At 38.3% G+C, this 19,086-nt stretch overlaps 2 protein-coding genes across 7 annotated transcripts in view; one reads left to right on the forward strand and one right to left on the reverse strand.

The window, feature by feature from the left end:
• LOC146482022 (homeobox protein Nkx-2.2a-like) overlaps nt 1-17,606 on the forward strand; it is a 27,081-nt gene extending 9,475 nt beyond the window's left edge. Inside the window, exons 1-3 of one of the 6 annotated variants that reach the window (XM_085108132.1) lie at nt 9,488-9,509; nt 15,724-15,858; nt 16,532-17,606. In XM_085108132.1, the coding sequence (XP_084964258.1) occupies nt 9,503-9,509; nt 15,724-15,858; nt 16,532-16,983 (594 nt within the window). In that variant the 5' untranslated portion in view covers nt 9,488-9,502 and the 3' untranslated portion in view covers nt 16,984-17,606. Of the gene's footprint in view, nt 1-9,487; nt 9,510-9,539; nt 9,759-9,784; nt 11,516-11,541; nt 12,664-14,452; nt 15,859-16,531 lie in introns of those variants that run through there. The other 5 variants (XM_085108134.1, XM_085108133.1, XM_085108131.1 and 2 more) reach the window with 5 other exon arrangements.
• On the reverse strand, nt 5,336-8,368 carry LOC146482023 (homeobox protein Nkx-2.2a-like). Its single transcript, XM_085108127.1, has 2 exons — nt 8,123-8,368; nt 5,336-7,613 (listed from the first exon to the last, which is right to left on the reverse strand). Exons 1-2 carry the CDS (start codon nt 8,313-8,315, stop codon nt 7,126-7,128), a joined length of 681 nt encoding a protein of 226 aa, XP_084964253.1. The 5' UTR covers nt 8,316-8,368; the 3' UTR covers nt 5,336-7,125.
• Nucleotides 17,607-19,086: the final 1,480 nt, after the last annotated feature.

Raw genomic sequence — 19,086 nt, forward strand, 5'->3', positions numbered from 1 at the left:
GATCTTTACACAGTGTGGACCAGTGTCGTTAAGTTTTGAGCTCGAATGAGAAGATTGGATGAATAGCTACACAGTGAGAGGAGTGCTAGTTTCATGTAGCTCTGCCAAACAGCTACAATAAAAGACCATAAAGAATTTTGTCACGTTTTAAAGCACCTCGATTGACATAAATTCTTTCAAGATATTGATAGTTTCATGACCCACACCCGCATGTCGACTGGTGCTTTATGATTTGTTGGTTCAGCGCACCAAACAGTGGCCATTTTAATTTTGGTATTGCGGCCATGTTTGCTTTGAAATACTGTTCTTAAATCAGCTGTCCATATTAAACAATGCCATATTGGTTGGGCTTTCTTACTTCTCAGCTGGTTAAAGCAAGTACTATTAAACATGAAAGGCTGTAGTACGAATTCATTTCTCGCTCCCTGTCCCAGTATAAACCTCTGTTAAAACATGTGGACTGTTTGTACGCCTTTGTTCTCGTTCCGCGCCTATCTTGATTACCATAAAACACTTAACTCTAACTTTATCTTGATGCTTTTAATGCCTTTATCTTCCTTGTAAACTTATACAGCCATATGAAATTCGGCCTATGCGCATATGGCATATTGAGTTTATCGATGCCAGCTCGTGCCATTTGAGCTTTTGACAAGCAAAATCTTAAACTCTAAGTGGAGGGAATCCGACACCCTTTTAGCCACGAATAAATCCATAATTTATCATTTCGTAATTGTAAAGTGGTTTTCTTTTCACCGTATATTCAGAAACCTTTCGAACTTGAAATAACGACTTCAATGGGCCAAAGAATCCATATTTCTCGTTCTTACAACTTCTCTCGAGGGCTGTTCAAAACTGACATGTGACCAGCAGCGTTGTTTTTTTTTTCCCTCTGTTTTAAGCCGAGAAAGACCTGCAGTGTAAAAAGACATTTACATCTCTCGCCCAAAAAAATATCGCCAGTGCTCTAGAGATATTAAATCGAGAAAACCATTCTTGAACTCGATAGAAACATCTCGATGACTTGTTCACAACCTAAATTGAACATTAGTCTTTGAATTTCAACTGTCATCTGGATTGTCGTCTGGTCTTGTTTGGAACCGTAACTTGTACTCTTCGAAAACCTTCCCTGAGTAGCGATGTCATGTACAACGGTCAGTATAAACGAGTGTTAAGCTATAAGCTACTTACGCGCTCATTCTAGTGTTCTTAAAAAGGCTTTAGGTGCGTCTTCTATTCAACAACGGTTGGCAGACGTCGTATTTTGGTCAACCGGGCTTAGATAGCCGTATGTTTGCGAGGCCTTGGTTGTTTGTTACCGGCTCCCGATTCAATGGTATTGGTCTTTTTCACATGCAGACCACAAAACCATCTGACTTAAGTTGTTACCAACATTGGTCTACAAATTTGCAAGCTTGATATTGGAGGGGCCCCTTTGAATCAAGTGATAGGTTTTGTAGATAGGATTCGTTTACTGAGCGGCCGACTTTCGTGGCCACTGAAAAGTTGTCGTCTGTTTGTAAATGCTAAGATGGAATGGAATTAACCCTTAATAACATACGATTTCGATAATTTTCACTTTTATTTCAATACCGAAAGATTAGAAACCAAATTCCTGCCCTGACCAGAAATTTTGGCAATTAAAAACGTAATAAAAATCGTCGTATTAAAAAGCCGTTCATTTCACCGACATTTTGGTGCCAGAATGAAATTGAATACCGAAGTTAAAACGGACAATCTAGTTTGTTCAAATGTTACCCACATTATTATCGTTAAGCGACGTACTCGCTGAAGTAACTGCGGACCAAAAACTAATGCTAATGCTTAATGTATTAATTTTGCTGGTCGCAGAACAGAGATAACAGATGGGATCTCTCACGAAAGAACACAAACATTAGTCATTAGTTCCACAGAGTTCATGGTAAAACACAACTTTCACGAAACTGTCCCTAAAAAAACTTTAAACGTGCTCAGTAGGGATGAATTTCTCAATAGCTTTCATTATGGTCATCCACATACTCAGAAGTTAGCAGAACTTTACCTAGAAATGGAACATCAAAAGTACAACAGTAATTCTCATTTTAATGGGGACGCTTTTGGATTTGATCTTAAATTCGAACGACTTTACTGACAGCATAAAAAAACAACCTCACAGGAAAGTAAAGCCCAATACCTTCCTACAGATTTCTTTAGAAGATACACTACATAACTGACAGTATCAAACGAGACTCAGCTCAGCTGCGGGGAGATGGACATTGCTCAGAAAATGCTTGTGCCGATCAGTTTATAAGTAATATGGTAAACAGGTAGAGGTGAAGTGAGGTGAGGTCTTTTCCGTTCAAAGCGTGGATTCGTAATTTTAACTGATTTGCTAATTTTTTCTCCAAATAAAATTTACTTTACTTTCATTTAGCTGTAATGCTTAGTTGTTGTTATAACCTTAGCCCCAAACTTCCCCCACGTGCTGATGATACTTGCTTTTGACTGAAACCTTATCTGTGATCACTCATATGAGAGTTGATGGGCGGTACTCTTGTTCAGGATGTTCGTTATGTCGATGGTTTTCGATATGAACTTTTTTCGTTGTTGTTGTTGCGTGTGTCTCGTTTTATTTTGACCGGAGCGGAAATACCTCGCTGGGAAAAATCCTGTTGGATTAAGGGCGATAAGTAATTATTATCCAAGATGTAATGCATTCGTTGTGTTTCATTTAAGAGCTAGAAGGGTGGTTTGAACTCCTTGTTTATTTACATAAAGTGCTATTACTTAGGACTTTCAGGGTAAGAAAAATAACAATCAACACCACAGCGAACGTAGGTGTAAAAGGATTAATTTAACGAGGAAAATTGTCCTTACGTGTCTGGTGTTTTCCTACGGGGTGTGGTTTTTATATATACACAGAAACATTGATCTGTTGAATTTATATAACGATCTTGATAACGACACGATAAGCGGAAGTTTTAAAGTTCAAATTTTTACCTAACATTGGAGTTGTAAGGATGGAAGTCTCAGAATTTTTGAACACATTTTCCGGCTGTTAAAAAAACAACTTCATCAAGGACAACAAGTAGACAAGTAGACAACAGTCACGCAAAGGTCACCTAATCTAACCAACCTCGCCGCTTGCAAGGCGTATTTGTAACATATATGAACGTGTTTAATAGAACTTTATTTCTTATTCATTCAAGTTCCATGTTTTTTGTTCGTTTATATGTATAACTGAGGGAATCCTTGTATTTTTATTCACTACATTTCATTTTGTTCCCGAATAAAATCACATGATAGTGTTACTAATTCACATGGCGAACCATCGACGAGTAAACACTTCTAGAATTGTGAATAAATGGCCCCCTTAACTCCGTGCAACTTTTTAAGTAGGATTCGTGTTGAAGCCTCTTGACCATGAAAATAAATTCTTGACAAAATTGAAATGTTCGGTTGATACAATTTGTAGATACGAATTTTTATCTAACGGAGAGCTGACTCTGTTCAAACATTCGTGTCCATGAAACTGACCCTTCCTAAAGCACTGAATTCAGTTGATTTAAAACTGAATTGTCATTACTTGTTCTTAAACATATCATGGAACTAGTGGGTCAGCTATGGTTAGATTAGAGAGAGTCCAATAAATTTTAGTTTACTGTGCTACCGCATTAATAAATTTCCTTACAGCACAACTATCAGTCTTACAGTAGAACTCGGTTGGATACATACACACGCAATTTTTTGTGGTCATAAAAGCAGTTCATTGGGGAATTTATTGCCAACAAACAAACAAACAAAACGAAATACAAACAGGGGTTTTGAAGGAAGTGTTATCCAAGCTGGTGTTAATACGATCCTGTCTCGAAACAGACTATAATCCGCCTTGATGAATTTAAATACAACGATCTTGTCGCGTCAGCCATTAGCAACACTGTGGCTGGCATTTTACTGAAATAATTAGCAAGGTGTTAGATCTGAGAAACAAGAATGTTTCGTTTACTGAGATGGATAATTGTTTCACTAACTGAGTTTTAAATAAGCGGCTGTAATTTTTCTGACTAATGGCTTACCTGTTCTTTGATGAGCGTGCACGGCTGGGGATCTCTGTCCCTACATGTTTGTAAATAACATGAAATTATCTCAATGTTTTGTCTTCGTTAATTTCCCTCAAATTGAGAATTTAATAAGAGCTGCCTATGGTCCAAGCACACATTTGGACATTGCGCTTATCGCGTCGTGCCGCCTTAATTTTAAGGAATAAGGCATGTTGTTTTGGTGAAGTGGTCTCGTTAGCTGTACTCGGGAAAAGCCCTTGAGTTAGTTGTTAAAAATTCTTTCGCATGCAATTGACCGTGTCATCCGTGTTAGTGATGTTGTCCGATGCAAATTGTCTTGGTCTTTTTCTTTGCTGCTTAACAATTACCTTTTTAAAGACGTGTCAAAAAAAGTAATATCGGTGCAAAAGGAAGTTTGATCACTGCAAGGGGCCACAGAAATCGAATAATTCTCCGCTACTTTCACATACTGGCCAATACTTTCTCAACACGACGTTTGCTTCGATTCCATTTATTGACCACCAGCTGTATGGAGAGCAAATGGCCGGTGGTTTCAAAAGGGATAAAGGACGTTTGCCAGAGGACGGAGCAGACCCTTTAAATAGTAGAAAGGAATAAATACAAACTGGTTTCATCCCAATCAAAGCGTTTTGTTCTTACCTCACTCTTGAACGAAATATAAGTTTTATATTGATAAGTTTTGCTCTCTGTTCAACAGTCAGCTGTCTTCACCTGTGACCAGTTTCTCCTATCTTTAACTGACACATTATTCATATAAAAGCCATTTTCCATTCGTGCCAATCGTCGCAATAAAACAACTCACGCTATTAGAAACTCTCTCAGAAAACGTTTCCTTGGAGCTTCCAAGTTTGGCAAAGATATCATTACTGTCCTCTTTTATACACCCATTCTTCCAGATGTCCTACTTTCTTAAGCAAAAGAACTGCCCGGCCGGCGTCTGTCGTTTCAATGGAAATCTAGAATAACAATTGGTATGTTGTATTCGTAATGGTGGAGCATTATGGCCTTTAATTTAAATAGCCAGTTGCTTTTCCCCATTCTTTATTTTTCGTGAAGTCCATGAATGCAACCTATATAACCTCCTTTTTGTCCTTTCAGTAGTCGTTTTAAACTGTTCTATGTTTAATATTTGCATGATGTAAAACAACCAACGCACGCAACGGTGCCAAAAGGGAAATATGAAGCATACAATAATTTACAAATGGTTTTTCCTTGGGGCTGACGCATATCCAGTTTAAAACGGGACGCAATCGGAAAGCAATAAGAAAAGAAGAGGATCTCTTCTTTGTTCGTTTTATTTCAAATGCATATTTTATCATTTTATTGGATAACATTTATGATCGAAGTGCAAATGATATTCTTGGCCAGCAGGAAATATTTTAAAATACGTATTTTGTCAAATAAAATGGTAGCGCTTATTCATTGCAAATGTTGTAACTTATAACGTGAAATCCTATTAGTCGGATCTAAACTACAGCTTGTGATCGCTGTATTTCACAGTGATAGCTAATCCAAACTGGTGCCATAAGCAGGTTTGTGGTATATAAACTTTGACTTTGAGACTTAAGCTCTTCAAAGTCGAGTGAGTTCGATGATGGTAACTGACTCTTGTAAAGAAACAAGTGATTGAGAATTTGCCTGCAACATTCAATACTCCTAACTGTAACAATCCAAACTCACCCCCCAGATCCTTTGTTTCCCCCAACAAACCTTTGTTTCCACAACAAATTAACACTTTCCTGAACAAAGAAGTACAAGTGAAATCGTGGATAATGTTAATTTATTCATGGTGTTTTCATGATGATTTCGTTCGTTTTTCTTTCATTGACAAGCCTTCTGTTCTAGTTTCTTGTGCAGACGAAACCTATCCCGGTAAAGCCAGTTTATTTCAGTTTGGCATCTTGAGGAAACTAGCCAAATGCACTGCAAAGTGACTGTTTCAGTCTCACTGAACATGAGATATTTTAATTAACTCAGAATCTGTGGTGAGAAGCCGTCTTTCCTTTGTTGTCTATGGATGTCTCGGTTATTTTTCCCTAATCCGAAAGCAAACGAAGGTTGATTCAATTTACTAAAGATCCATTCTTACAAATTGCCTAACCCCTCCTCTTTTTTTCATCGAGTAAACACAACCGACAATCAATTACGGCTCTCACACGCTAACGCTTGATTTCATGTGTACAAGCCAGAACAACCTCTGCCTCAACTTAACCTCGAATTCAAAAATAAACTGGTGCTGAGATCATAAGGGTGCTTTCCTTGGTTGTGTGATTTCAGAAAAGCCTGATGTAAACAAAGAAGGAGATATGTCAAGACGTAGAGAGCATCTTATAAATCCTTTAAGTAGAAAGAGGCATGTTGTTTGCCAAACACTGCGTTGTCAATTTTGATTCACTCAGTCATGTCCCATTGCGGTTCCAATGTTTTGTGATAATTCATGCGTTAATGCGAAGCGATGCTTTGGCGAAGAAACTAAATAATTACTGCTGACATTTATGCCAAGCTCAAACATTCAACGTTTTACGTAAAGAAGGGAAGAATTGTAATTATAATTTAAGTTTGGTTTGGAAAGGATTATCCCCAAAAGAATGATGAGCCCTTATCTATTCGTCTTAATTTCAGACATGCATTTACTAAGAGCATTAAGAACAATTTTTACAGCTACCTAGCAACTTAAAGCATAAAAAACTACAAAATCAAAATTTCACGCTCTACACAAAGCATTATAAAAACGCCAACTAAAAAATTCAGGCTACCTACAATTTTTAAAACCTAAAAACAACAAGTTTTCGATCGCAACTACCGCGAATTTGCAACAGCTGTTATGACACAATTACAATTTGCGTTTGACGAGAACTATTGGAACTCTTACAATCTAAACTAAAAACATTACAACCAGATCATACTGTAAGATATTTTAAATATGAGCCCCATTGCCCTTAAGGTTTTTTCATAATCCTGGCATATAGGCTTAAAATTGACTTTACATCCTTCATGATGACATTGAAGGAAACCTGCATTGTTTAGCTTTCTTCGCCCAACACACGTTGTACATGTTCTGTTTACGCTACCAGTTCCAGTATGGATTTGAAGGAGCGATGTACGATGAACTTACAGGAGGAAAATGATAAAAGTCTGTGGGATCGTGCCGTAAATATCCAAAATTATTGACCGAGGCACCATGACACGGCTGCCCATCACGTACTAACACAGGCACGGGTACAGTTCTTGGAGTGAACAAAGGCGCACCTTCGTTCATCATTCCCTTCTCGAAGCTCTGTTTCTTGTACTTATAACGATGGTTTTGGAACCATATTTTTACCTGTGTTGGGCTTAAGTTGATAATCCGCGCAAGCTGCTCGCGCTCTGGAGCGGATAAATAACGCTGTTGACGAAATCGTCTTTCAAGTTCGTATGTTTGCGCTTTGCTGAACAGTACACGACGTTTGCGTTTCTTCGGCGGATCGTTCAGGTCATCCTGTGTCTCTTCTTGTTCTGTTATTTCATGACTGGCTGCCGAAGTCGAAGCTTTTGCTGTTGGACTCGGATGTGAATCTGTGACGCCGGAAAACAAAACATTTGATCAGTGTAAAGTGCATGTGAAGATACCTGAAGCACATATATGGGGTTATAAACTTATGGGAAATTAAGTGAAATGCTCTTACAGGAACCTCTTTGAGTTCTCCACGCGGCATAAACAAAAGACCCTACTGACAAGTACTCGATGCCAAATAGCACTCAAAGTAATAATTTTCACCCAAAGACATTTTTCAGTCGTAGGGATAATTTAGAAAAACATTTAACTAAAAATAAAAAAATTAAAATTAAACTTTTGTATTTTTAGTAGGAATAATTGCCTTGTAAAAAGAGGCCCCGACGTAGTTTTCCAGCAAAACAAATTGAATTGCGTGTTGAAAATTTGCTTGCTGTGCTGTTAAGTTCGCAGATGAAACCTCTCGAGTCTAGCGTCGCGTATTTTTCCCCGCTATTGAGTCTAGCACTTCAAGAAGGATCCCGGTTTACTTTCCGCTCGATCAAAGATACAAAATCAAGTTCATCCTTACTTGTATACGAGCACTCTTGGACTTGATTACACACTACAGGGCCACATGACGAACTCCGTGAATTTCCGTCGGAACACTGCGTTGATTCAAGAGTTGTTTCGCTTTTAGGTAAGCATATGCTATTCTCTGGCAGATTGAGGATATCCTTCACGGAAAACGAAGTCATCTCGAGCGGCCGATCGGTTGTGTACATGGATCTCAGTTGACTACCATTACCGACCCGGAGGGCTGTTCACATTTCACTCATACTCTCTCCACCGCGGTTCGCAACAGCTTCTTATAGATTGGGGCGTGCCCAGACTCTCGAGTACTGAACAAGATGTTTGACATTAAACAAATGTTGCCCAAATTCGCCTAAGTCAACTTCTATGAATAGGTTAAGGTGGTGACGAAGTTGACATCACAATTAATTAGAAAGATAGCAATTGAATACCCTGTCACAAGTAAAGCCCTTTCGAGTGACAGCTCTGCCCTAAAAGGCTCCATTTGACAAGTCACGCTGGGCGGGCGCGCCACTAGTGCTTCAATCCCCTGCTTAGAATTCAAACAACCATTGCTTCATTTCCAATGGGTCACTTGGTATTAATAAATTGGAATTCTGACGTTACAAACTAATTTGAAGAGACCCACTCTTCTCAGATTCGTTTGCTAAGTCCTCGAACCGCTCATATCCCCTTATTCACGCCTCTTCAGTTTTTGAAAGATCGATGTAATCGAAATTGAAAGCTTGAATACCGACTAATGGGCGATCGGAAGGGTTAGCTGTTGTATTAGTGATAAAATCTATAAAAATTTGCACCTTTGCTAATCGCTCGGACTAGTCCTAATTTTTATTTCAGTTTCTTTGGCTAAACCTGAAGAAAGCATACATTTGAATGTTTAAGTACACAAATTATTTTCAGTTTTCGTTTTCGTTTTTCGTTTGGGCGGGTAGTTATAAAATTGACGCTTGCGAAATACCACATTTAATTGACTGCTTTTTTACCGCGCTTGGCACAAATGCATTTGCCTAGTTAGTACCGGGTGTTTTTTCCACTCACCTTACCGACAGCCAGAAAATGGCATTCTACTTATGACGAAAAACGTTTACAAACTGTCAACATTTTAATTATAAGAATGTTCGTTTGATTGTCGGATTATAAGCTAGGAGGTAATGGCTCTTTCTTTGAGAACTTTTTCTATTGTTTCCCTTTTACGCGCTGAGTAAAAGAAACGTTTACATTGTCATAAAATCTGGGAAATAAAGCCTTCTTTATCTGTAAAACCGGGGAAAACTATTAATAGAAGGTCAGAGTAGCTTTATAAATAGAAATAGAAGTAGCTTCATAAATAATTTTTACAGCGGAAAGGAGCTGTGTTCTCTCATGGTAAAAAAGGAAAATGAAAGGTTATTCGTATACTGTTTACATCTTAAATCGAGCGTTACTTGGCTTTTAGTGAGTGAAAATTGAGTACATTAACTGAAGGCTCTCGGACTTTGGAACTGAACAAAACATTTTCTTGCCGGGGTGCTATTGACTTCAGGTGCAACTGAAACGTCCAAACGTCTGGAATATAAACAACTGAAAACTTGGCTCCCTGTTAGGATTTCCGCTACTCTATGGAGCTGACCGGCAATTGCTAACTAAATGGTCAGGTAGGCTGTAACGAATGCGATGGCCGCCATTCAGCTGGCGCGCCGAATAAGCCGACCACGAGGCACTTTGGAAGCAGGAAGGACGTTATGAATAAAGCAACCATGATTGTTGCACCTTGAATTAATATTAGTCGAAGGCCGGCGTAGCGAGCTTTGTCTATCGCTCGTGCCTTTCTTTAACCTGTGATTGCCCTGCCAAAAAAAAAATTTGGCAAACTTAACAGGTAAATATCTTCGATCGTTTTCGATAGTTTCCTTATCATTTCTTCCTCGCTTTTCTTACCGGTTTGGCAAGTTTTCGGCATTGCTTTTGAAATTTTTTGTCCCTTCGACGATGGAAAACTAAATTCCCTGGCAGCCGCCTTAAGATCGATAGAAAAGTCAGGTGTAATAGGTTTTTGATGATCGAACGCTTGTCTCATAAATATTTTACGGCCGGGAATGAGAGAATAGGTGAAATGTTGTACAAGAGGGTATTACGTCGCTAAACGTGTTTGCTTACTAACCGGCCCATTCAAACAAACTGTTTATTCGTGTCACGTTTGACTGACATACTCGCCATTATAGCATTAAGCTAAAGATATTCTAATTTCGCTTCGTGAATATCGTAGATCAATACTTAGCTCACAGAATAAATTGTTTTTGTTTTTTCGCGTGCTCTGGAAAGCTCTCTGACTGACAAGAAAACTCAACAAAGCCAAGTTTATAAATAATCATTATCACCCGAACCTTCTAATATTTTTCAATTAGGAAGGATTAAAGTCTTACACCTAGAAATTGTCTAAGTTTTGGCTTTTCTATTCATTCTAAAAAGTCACAAAGGAATATTGGATGTCCTAGCCACAATAAGACAAAAAATATGTTATAACTACAGTTCTCATGAATTTTATTGTCTGTTGGCCAAATCATTTAGCACCCGTTCGTCCAAACAACCACTAATTAATGTTCAACAAATTCAGTGGCTTGGGTTCGGGCCACTCAGTAAATGGCTAAAGAGGTATCCAATTTCATTCAAAAGTGCCGCTTACTTTCACGAACACGCAGGTTGAAAGCCTTTTACGAGAGCCTTGGCGCCTTTTAAGATGAAAACATCTTAAGATTTCAACAACGTTTGTAGCCTTTACCCTAACATCCACTCTAAAACATAGACGAGAGCCCTTAAGTGCCTTATGGCGGGGTCTGTAGTGCTTCGTGAATATGTTTAAGGAGAAAATGAAGTCGCAATGTCATGCTTAACAACTGTATGCTTGGGTGTGAATTTCGCTGATAAATAGTGGTTACTTTCTGTGTTCGAATTTTTATTGTTGTTAATTTAGAGACAAAGGACCCTAGCTGAGGGGAGTCTGTACGGGTTTTATTAAAACGGTGCAGCGTTAATTGAAAATTTATGATTCTACTTCCAATGTGAGAGCAAAACAAGAATTAATTTTAGTGGTCAGAAACAAAAACGAAAATTTCAAAACAACATCAATTTTGAAATTTCTCGGGCGTAAGTGGCATATCAGTTTACAGTCAAACAATCAATTTTTAATGGCGCCGACTTACAAAATTACTTCAACCAAGTTTCATTTACACGCTGGAAATCGTCCACTCCGGTTTACGGTCTGTTGTAAACTGAACTGTCTGGTGGATAACATAGTTTTGAATGTTAGCCCAGGGCGTAAAAGTTGCGCATCTTGAAGTACTTTTTAGAAAACGGTTACTGGTTCTGTTTTCAGCTGCAGGCAGCTGGCCATGGGCAATTTACTGTTAACCAGGTAAATCCTCCACAAATTTTTATTCATTATATTCAACTTTGAACCGGTAAACGTTAATAACAGGAACAATGAATTAATTCATTTCTCGGGAGAAAAAAGGGGTGCAAAGACGGCACAATGCAATAAACGCTTAAAACTGATACCAGAAACCATGTCTCCAAACACCCGCTAAGTTTTACTCAAAGTAGCGCCGAGGCCGGACATGTGAACTTTGCGCCATTTTATTAATGAATTGTTTCTTGTCGCCGTCAATTTCACCCTTTACTGAAAATTGTTTGACATATGGGAAATTACGTTTCTAATTTATTTTTACGCTTCTGACAGTAATTTTGACTAGGAAGTTTTGCCCCTTTCGAATAGCATAGTCACCGAATTAAACTGGATTCGAAACACGTTTCATTAAGCACTATTTAATATATCGGCTCATGTAATGTGATTCTACCTTAGAAACTTCAGAGTGGGGCCATTCAAAACGAAAGCTTCTGAACAGTACAATCGTACGACATTGTTTGTTTCTCAGTCGATTTGTTGCAGAAAGACGGCATTTCAGATTTCTTGTGTAGATCTTGAGCACTGTTTTTGGGAGTAAACTAGTTCCTTCCTGCTTCTCCACCTTGTGTTTAATGATTTAGAACAAGTGCCATTTACCATCAGTGGAACCATGAATGGTTAGTTCGCTGAAGTTTTCCGGAATCAACATGCACAAAAGATTGACAATGTGAAGTCAAAACACAACCGGGGCCCATATACTGGCTATCAATTGCGGATGCATTGAAAATTACGTCGCACGATTTCAACAAGATATTGATGTAAATTGTCAGAAATGATCCTCCTATGAGTAAACAAGAAAACGTCCTTTCCGTGATGTTCAAATAGGCTTCTGTATCTGTTTCATTAGAACCATCTCCAATGCTAAGTAGAAAGACATTATGTTTCCGAACGTCAAAAATGTCCCGGAGTATAAGAATCCGGAGTCACGAGCCCCTTGAAACAAAATTAAATGAAACGGCACGGAAGCAAGATCAACCAGTTGCCAGCTTCCTCTTGCAAAGGTTTAGAACTTAATATTTTCTATCGTCTGTCTAGTGGTTGGTGTTGAATTTGAAATTTTGACCACGTGCAAACGCGGACAAGAAAAATGGAGCAAGGTGAGTGTAGCAGTTGCAGCACAATGAAGGAGTGCCGATATCGTTTCCAAATACATCAACAAAAGGGCATGTTTACACCGCATAACAAAACAGTCTGCAGTGGTCCAATATTCAACCTCTTAGGGTTTTATAAATATTCCTAAAGGCCTGAGTGGGAGATATGGTATGTAAATAACAGAGGCCGGTTGACTCAGCAGATAACAAAGCAATGAATTATGTTTATACGGGTAATGTGTTGTGCTAAAGGATTATATCCCTACAAGGCTGACAAAAGAAATCTCGTCGTTTTTGGAAGCGAATTGCTTAACAAAAAACCCAAAGCTGTTTATGCTGGAGTTTGAACTTACACTCAAAAGACAAATTTAAATGGTATGGGCTTATACAGTTTATAAGCCGGAACAATAGAAAAGAAGACCCTTTTAATGTATTCCTTATGAATTAAAGCCTATTCTTTAGCCAATTCTTTTAGTTTCCTTTCTGGTGATTGTTCCATTCGGACAAAATGTCACATCTGTCTGTCTCGCTTGTGAAAAGTTTTTCTTCTATTGTTAGCCAAACCCCCACACTGTTTGCTTTTGCAACCGTGCTCGTAAATTGAAACAAGAACACACTTATTGTGAAAACATCAAGCGTGATAGCATTAGTAAACATATTAATGCAAGAGTCTTACTCTCAGCCAGTGATCGAATTATTCACCAAACATGTCGAACAACTCGTGACAAACTTTATCAGGATTTAAATAACTTGAATGCCTGTACCATAATTCTAATAAGAGAATCTCAGTTTTGTTTTGTTATGGACCTGTAAAAAACGTAAAATCTTCATTGTAGTCTTTGAAAAGTTTGCTCAGAAGGAATCAGGTTACGACGGTTTCAACAGTTTGTTTTCATATTCGCATTTAGTGAAGAAGAAGAAATTGAGACGTATATCTATATTCACTCAAGCTTGCGGCGACACTCGAAAAACTGTCGAAAGAATCTTTTGCTGTCAATGCAGTAAGACGTAGAAAAAAGGTTACCAAAACAACCCCGAGCGGGGATATTTCTCACATGAAATTACACCAGTGCGCTAAACACTGCAAAGTAACTGAGCATTAATTATATCTAGGTTAGTTAATATGCTTTCTTATTCCACCTTGTTAAATTTCATAACCAGTCGAAAAAGTAGGATTAAATTAGAGTTAACGCTTTTGTTTAGCACCATTAAGTTTTCAGTACAAATCTTGTAACATTTCACTGCGTTTGGTACAGATAACTAACAGCGAGAGCACATGGCAGAAGAGAAAACTCTCTTGGACGTTAGTAATTTTACCTAGCTTCGTCGATCTCTGTGTAGCAAACGTTTTCCACAGATTGAGTAGTAAACTATGGTAGATGCGACCAATTTTGGTATCCAGGGCAAAAAATTCCGACAAAACTCAAAATATATTTTGTCTTTGTTTCTTGTTTCATTTCGATTCATTAATCATGGTCATTATAATTCTTCTTACCAAACGCACAATGTACCACCATATCCACGCGAATTTGTTCAACTCTATCTCTAATGGAATGAATCCCTAACAATGGCGAACATCTTAAGCTATTCTTCAGTGTGTTAGCAGGTAATTTCTAGTTATAAAATATATGAATGACATAGTTAGTATATACAATAAGAGAGAAAGCTCCCGGCTAGTTATTTGAAAATAGCTAAACAGTTGTAATAATAATAATAATACGACTGATATAACATCGAAAGCCTAACACAGTTCGATTGATGTACTCAATTCACTTGCCTTAGATCGCTGGTAGCCAGAGCGAAGAACGCCTTTGTTCAAGCAAGGAGACTTTTATTCAAAGCCTATAAGTCAACTAAATAAATGTTTTTCAACTTTTCTTTTGCTGTCCATATTTGGCGTGAATCCATAAAGCGCATATGTAGAGATATTCTTCAAGGGAACGTGGCCGACAAAGTCGATTCATTTTACAGTTTCTTTCAGTGATTAAAAAAGCAAATACTTATTGTTTTCTACAGCAGTTAAGCTGGTAAAAACAGCACACGGATTATTATTTATTCATAACCAAGCGAAAGAGACAATTATTTCACCAGAACATCGTGTATGCCGGACTCGTGTGTAAAAACAATTAGATTTTACATGAATCGATTCAATTGGAACTGAATACCTTCAATTAAACTTTCGTTGTAGATAACGTTTGGTGATGTAAACTAACAAGCTTAAAACAGAAAAAAATCACTGTTTGAATGTTTAATTATGTGGAAATAGGTTTATCGGTAAAAGTCAACAGTAAAATGTTATTCTTGTCCCTGGGAGGCGCTATACAGATCACTTCTAATTTCCTGAGATCTTTAAGAGTAGACAATGTTTACAATGTCACTTCACTGAAATAAGATATGAGAGCATTTCGCAGCAATCCATGAAGATTGTATCTATACTGAAGGAAATTTCTTTAATTTGAGGCTTGTTCCTACAGAGTACAGTGCCAATCAGGCTTTTGTCAACGGGAGGCGAGACAATTGAAAAGAAACTGTTTGGGCCGTTCACCCTGGATTCACTGATTTCCCAATCGTGACGATGTAATAAACAGAACAATGAAACAGAGATAAACGTAAACTTCCTAATCCGCCAATCCAATTAAACCCTAAATCAACAGAGACCAATGCCTTGGCAGAACATGTGTGAAATAAAAGCGAAAGGAAACTGCTCGCGCCTACAGAATGGAATGGCTGTCACATTAAGTCCAGTGATTTGACAGACATTTAGTGTTGCCATCATAGCATTCAGTTGATGTGTCACTTGTGTCAGAGCGCTTTTTCTTAACAAAACAGCCTGGTGACAATCAGGCTAAATTGTTTTATTTCAAATGGCCTGTCGTGCTTTTGAAGTATAGCCCCGCCCTGTTTCTCTAAGACCGGCCTGCCCAGTGCGTGCGTGCGTGCGACCTGCTGTAATCTTGTTATCTGAGCTCCCTACACAATGGAGCCCATTTGAGACCGTTTACACGAAACGCGAGCACCGGATGAAAATGAGTTCGTTTTCCATAAGAGACATTCTTAATCTTCCAGAGGACAGGATCCGCTCTCTCAGCGCCAAGGGCGAAGATCAGATGTCGATACAGGAAAGACGGAGTCTAGTGATCGGTATACCCGGGCCAGACGAACAAGATGAGGACCCGAGCGTGCAAGACATCGCAAAGTCAAGTACGAATCACTTTAATGTAACTGAATTTTTTTGATGAAGTTAAGAGCGCATACTGCTTCCAGAAAACAGTGTATGATAATCAAGTACAGCGCGTGAGATAAGCGAACTTAAGAGTTCTTTGTTGCGAAGAACAGTTAAGGAAAGATTTGATTCGCAGGAGTTAAGTAAAGTTAAACTCTTCAAACTTTACAATATCGGAGAAATCTCGAAGTTTAACTGTCAGTTTGTATTATGCTTCATAGTAAAGTCCTATAGCAGCCTCTAGTAAAGCTGTTTCTGTATTGTAACGAGTAGTACATCCTCTACCGCCACTTATAGCCTCAATAGAAACGGAAAAAGTTTCAAGTGATTAATTCTGCTATGGTGCGAAAAATATGTCAATGAAATTGTCAACCTTTCGAGCTTGTGTGCCTTGGTTCTATTTTAGGCCGTCTGTATCAAGGATCCGTAAACTCGTCGAGGTTTTTGGCGCGTAATTGAGAATCTCGCGTTTTGATTTGCGAGGTTTAGAATTCAAGGACTTTGAAATGAGCAAATCCAGGTTTTCACTCTTGAGATAAGGTGAATTGGCTCAATCCAAAATAGATTATTCAGTCTTCATAATGTTACTGGTAGTCTATTGAGTTGCACGTCAGATCAACTTTAACTTGGAGAACTGTTTTATCCACGCAGGCGTCCAACAAGTACTTTCCTCTCCAACGCCGAGCGCCCAACTTGACTCGGGCAAGAAAGAGCATTCTGACTCCAACAAGAAGCGCAAAAGACGAGTTTTGTTCACAAAAGCACAGACGTTCGTCTTAGAAAGAAGATTTCAACAACAGCGATACCTATCAGCACCCGAGCGGGAAGAGTTGGCTAGGATAGTCAACCTTACGCCAGCGCAAGTGAAAATTTGGTTTCAAAACCACAGATATAAATACCGCAAGCAAATTAGCGAGCGAGGTCCGTGGGACAAGCCATATTCGCCTTTATCACAAGGAGCGTTGCTCAACGGACCAGGACAGTTTTGTAGCTGTGTCAGTCCTAGTTGTAGCTACCTCGGTAGTACGCCTTATCAAGGGGATTACCTTCATTATCCTACGCCAGTAAATTCTACTTACATACAGCCAACGTCGTATTGGTGATTTGACTGAAAACGCGCGCTGCAAGAACAAATAGTTGTTACATATATTGTAGGGAACGAGGCCGAGTTTATTTATCGAACAGTTCGTCTGTGTTTTAAAAGTAATTGGAGTAGTAAATGCTCACTCAACTAGCGTTTGCCTAAAATAGACAAGGGGCAGCGTTTGATATGATAGGGCCACGTAAATACATCGTGAGGTAAATAAGCTTTGTAGTAAGTCATAGCAAGGCTCGCAACCGGCTTTCTTAAAAAATTTTGCCTCCTGTAAATTTGATTTTTGTCCTTAAAGGATTCGGTTTCCTCGTTAAACACTTGTTTAGTTTGTTCAAGGGAAAGCGCGCATATTAAAGCGATAAAAATCTGCAATCATAGGCAATAGGTTTCTTTTTAAAATGAAAACTTCTCTTGTAAATACTCTAAAATTCGATGTAAAGTGATATGTAGTATATTATACGCTAGGCGCTGAATGTTTACAGCGAAAATAGAATGTACAGAAAATATGAACTACGTGTATTAGACATTTTCTTGTGTAATCATTTGTCTTCTGTGATGTTTTATAAGACACTAAAGCTATCAGCAATTCATCATGGACAGCAATAAATACAATTCAGACATTTTGGCAAAGCGTTTCTCAGCAGTTGAGATCTTGGGCTACAATTGTGAAAACAGTTATCGCCAACTGATCGATCATTCAAATTTAGAAAAGTCGCTGGGCTGTGATTTATCGTTGTTTTATGAGGTTTTGAATGCTTTATCAAGCTTATTTTTCCTTCAAGCCACTCGTTAAGATATTCATTCTGAGGAGTAATAAAACAGAAATACTCCAAAAAGGCTCTTTCCTTTAACTGCGGTACCTCGCGAACACAACAGGTGACGAATTGTGTATCTCTTGTGCGAACACCATTATCATCAACTTGTGCCATTGTTGTGTCGTTCACTACCACACAAGTGTAAAAAAAAAAAAAAAATACAAAAAGTTTCTTTTGAAAAGAGTTGAAAATAAAATGAGCCCCACTGGAAAGTACTTCTTCAGAGCTTTCATTTGAATGGTTACACTTTAGGATTCTATACACAACCACCAAGGTTTCTTAATTTTTAATTCCCTTCATCGCTTTATTTAGATTACACGGGTCTTTTCATACGACTCGGTTAAGATTTCCCTCGTTTTCAAGAGGTAGCCAATTGCTTTGAAAAGTCATATCTTGGTATTTTTCTGCTCGCTTGTTGGTGAGTGATCAAGTTTCTTTTGTATTTAAATATTTAAACAGTTTCGTTAGGCCATAGCATCAATATTGAATCTAAAAGATTAGGTTAGCAATCGACAAGAAATAACAAAAACTGTTTTGTTTTGTCTACTATCGTCTAAAGCAACAGAAAAACGCAACAAAATTTCGTCTTGTGAGCACCCGATGACCCACCGATCCCGAGCAAGGTCATTGTCAATTTATCTCTTTCTCTGCAAACCTAATTTAGCCCTGTTCGTGAACAAGACGACTTGATAGCCTTCGCTTTGGGGTAAGAAAGGTTTACTGTGTATTCTTAAATCAATAAATAATATCTTTAAATGGTTTTTTTTAATTTCTAGAAAAAAAAAATCCGAATTTCATTCAAGACGTGTATAGTCGATACTGAACAGAAAACAGTGGAACGTCCTCTGGAAGGACGGGATCCCGGCTAGGCCATATCCGGGCTTTATGAGTGTTTTCAGATACCGCTTTCGTCGATACTTACTGGAGCAGTACGTTTCGACAAGTGTCCGAGAACAACCGTGTTCTGGAGCGAAGCAAGAAAAATTCTCCAAAATCTTTCTGCACTGCATTGAAAAACTAACCTTTTCATAGGAAGTCTGCCTAAATAGCTTTCATTTGAATGGTCATACTTAGGGATTTTATGCACAGACTCAAACGTTAACTTATTCAAATGGGAGTGGTTTTTTGGAATAAGAGAGTCAGTCTGGTTGAATTGGCTTACAACGGAATCAAAGATAATCGACTTCTAACTCGTACTGCACAACAGCAGAGTTATGAAAACAAAAGCGTGACGAATTTCTGGCAAAAAAATTAAATCTCTGGCTAAGATTGTAGTGTAATAATTCTGCAAGAAT

Source organism: Pavona decussata, unplaced genomic scaffold, assembly GCF_977016875.1.
Source record: "Pavona decussata unplaced genomic scaffold, jaPavDecu1.1 SCAFFOLD_48, whole genome shotgun sequence".
In the NCBI taxonomy this organism is placed as follows: Eukaryota; Metazoa; Cnidaria; class Anthozoa; order Scleractinia; family Agariciidae; genus Pavona; species Pavona decussata.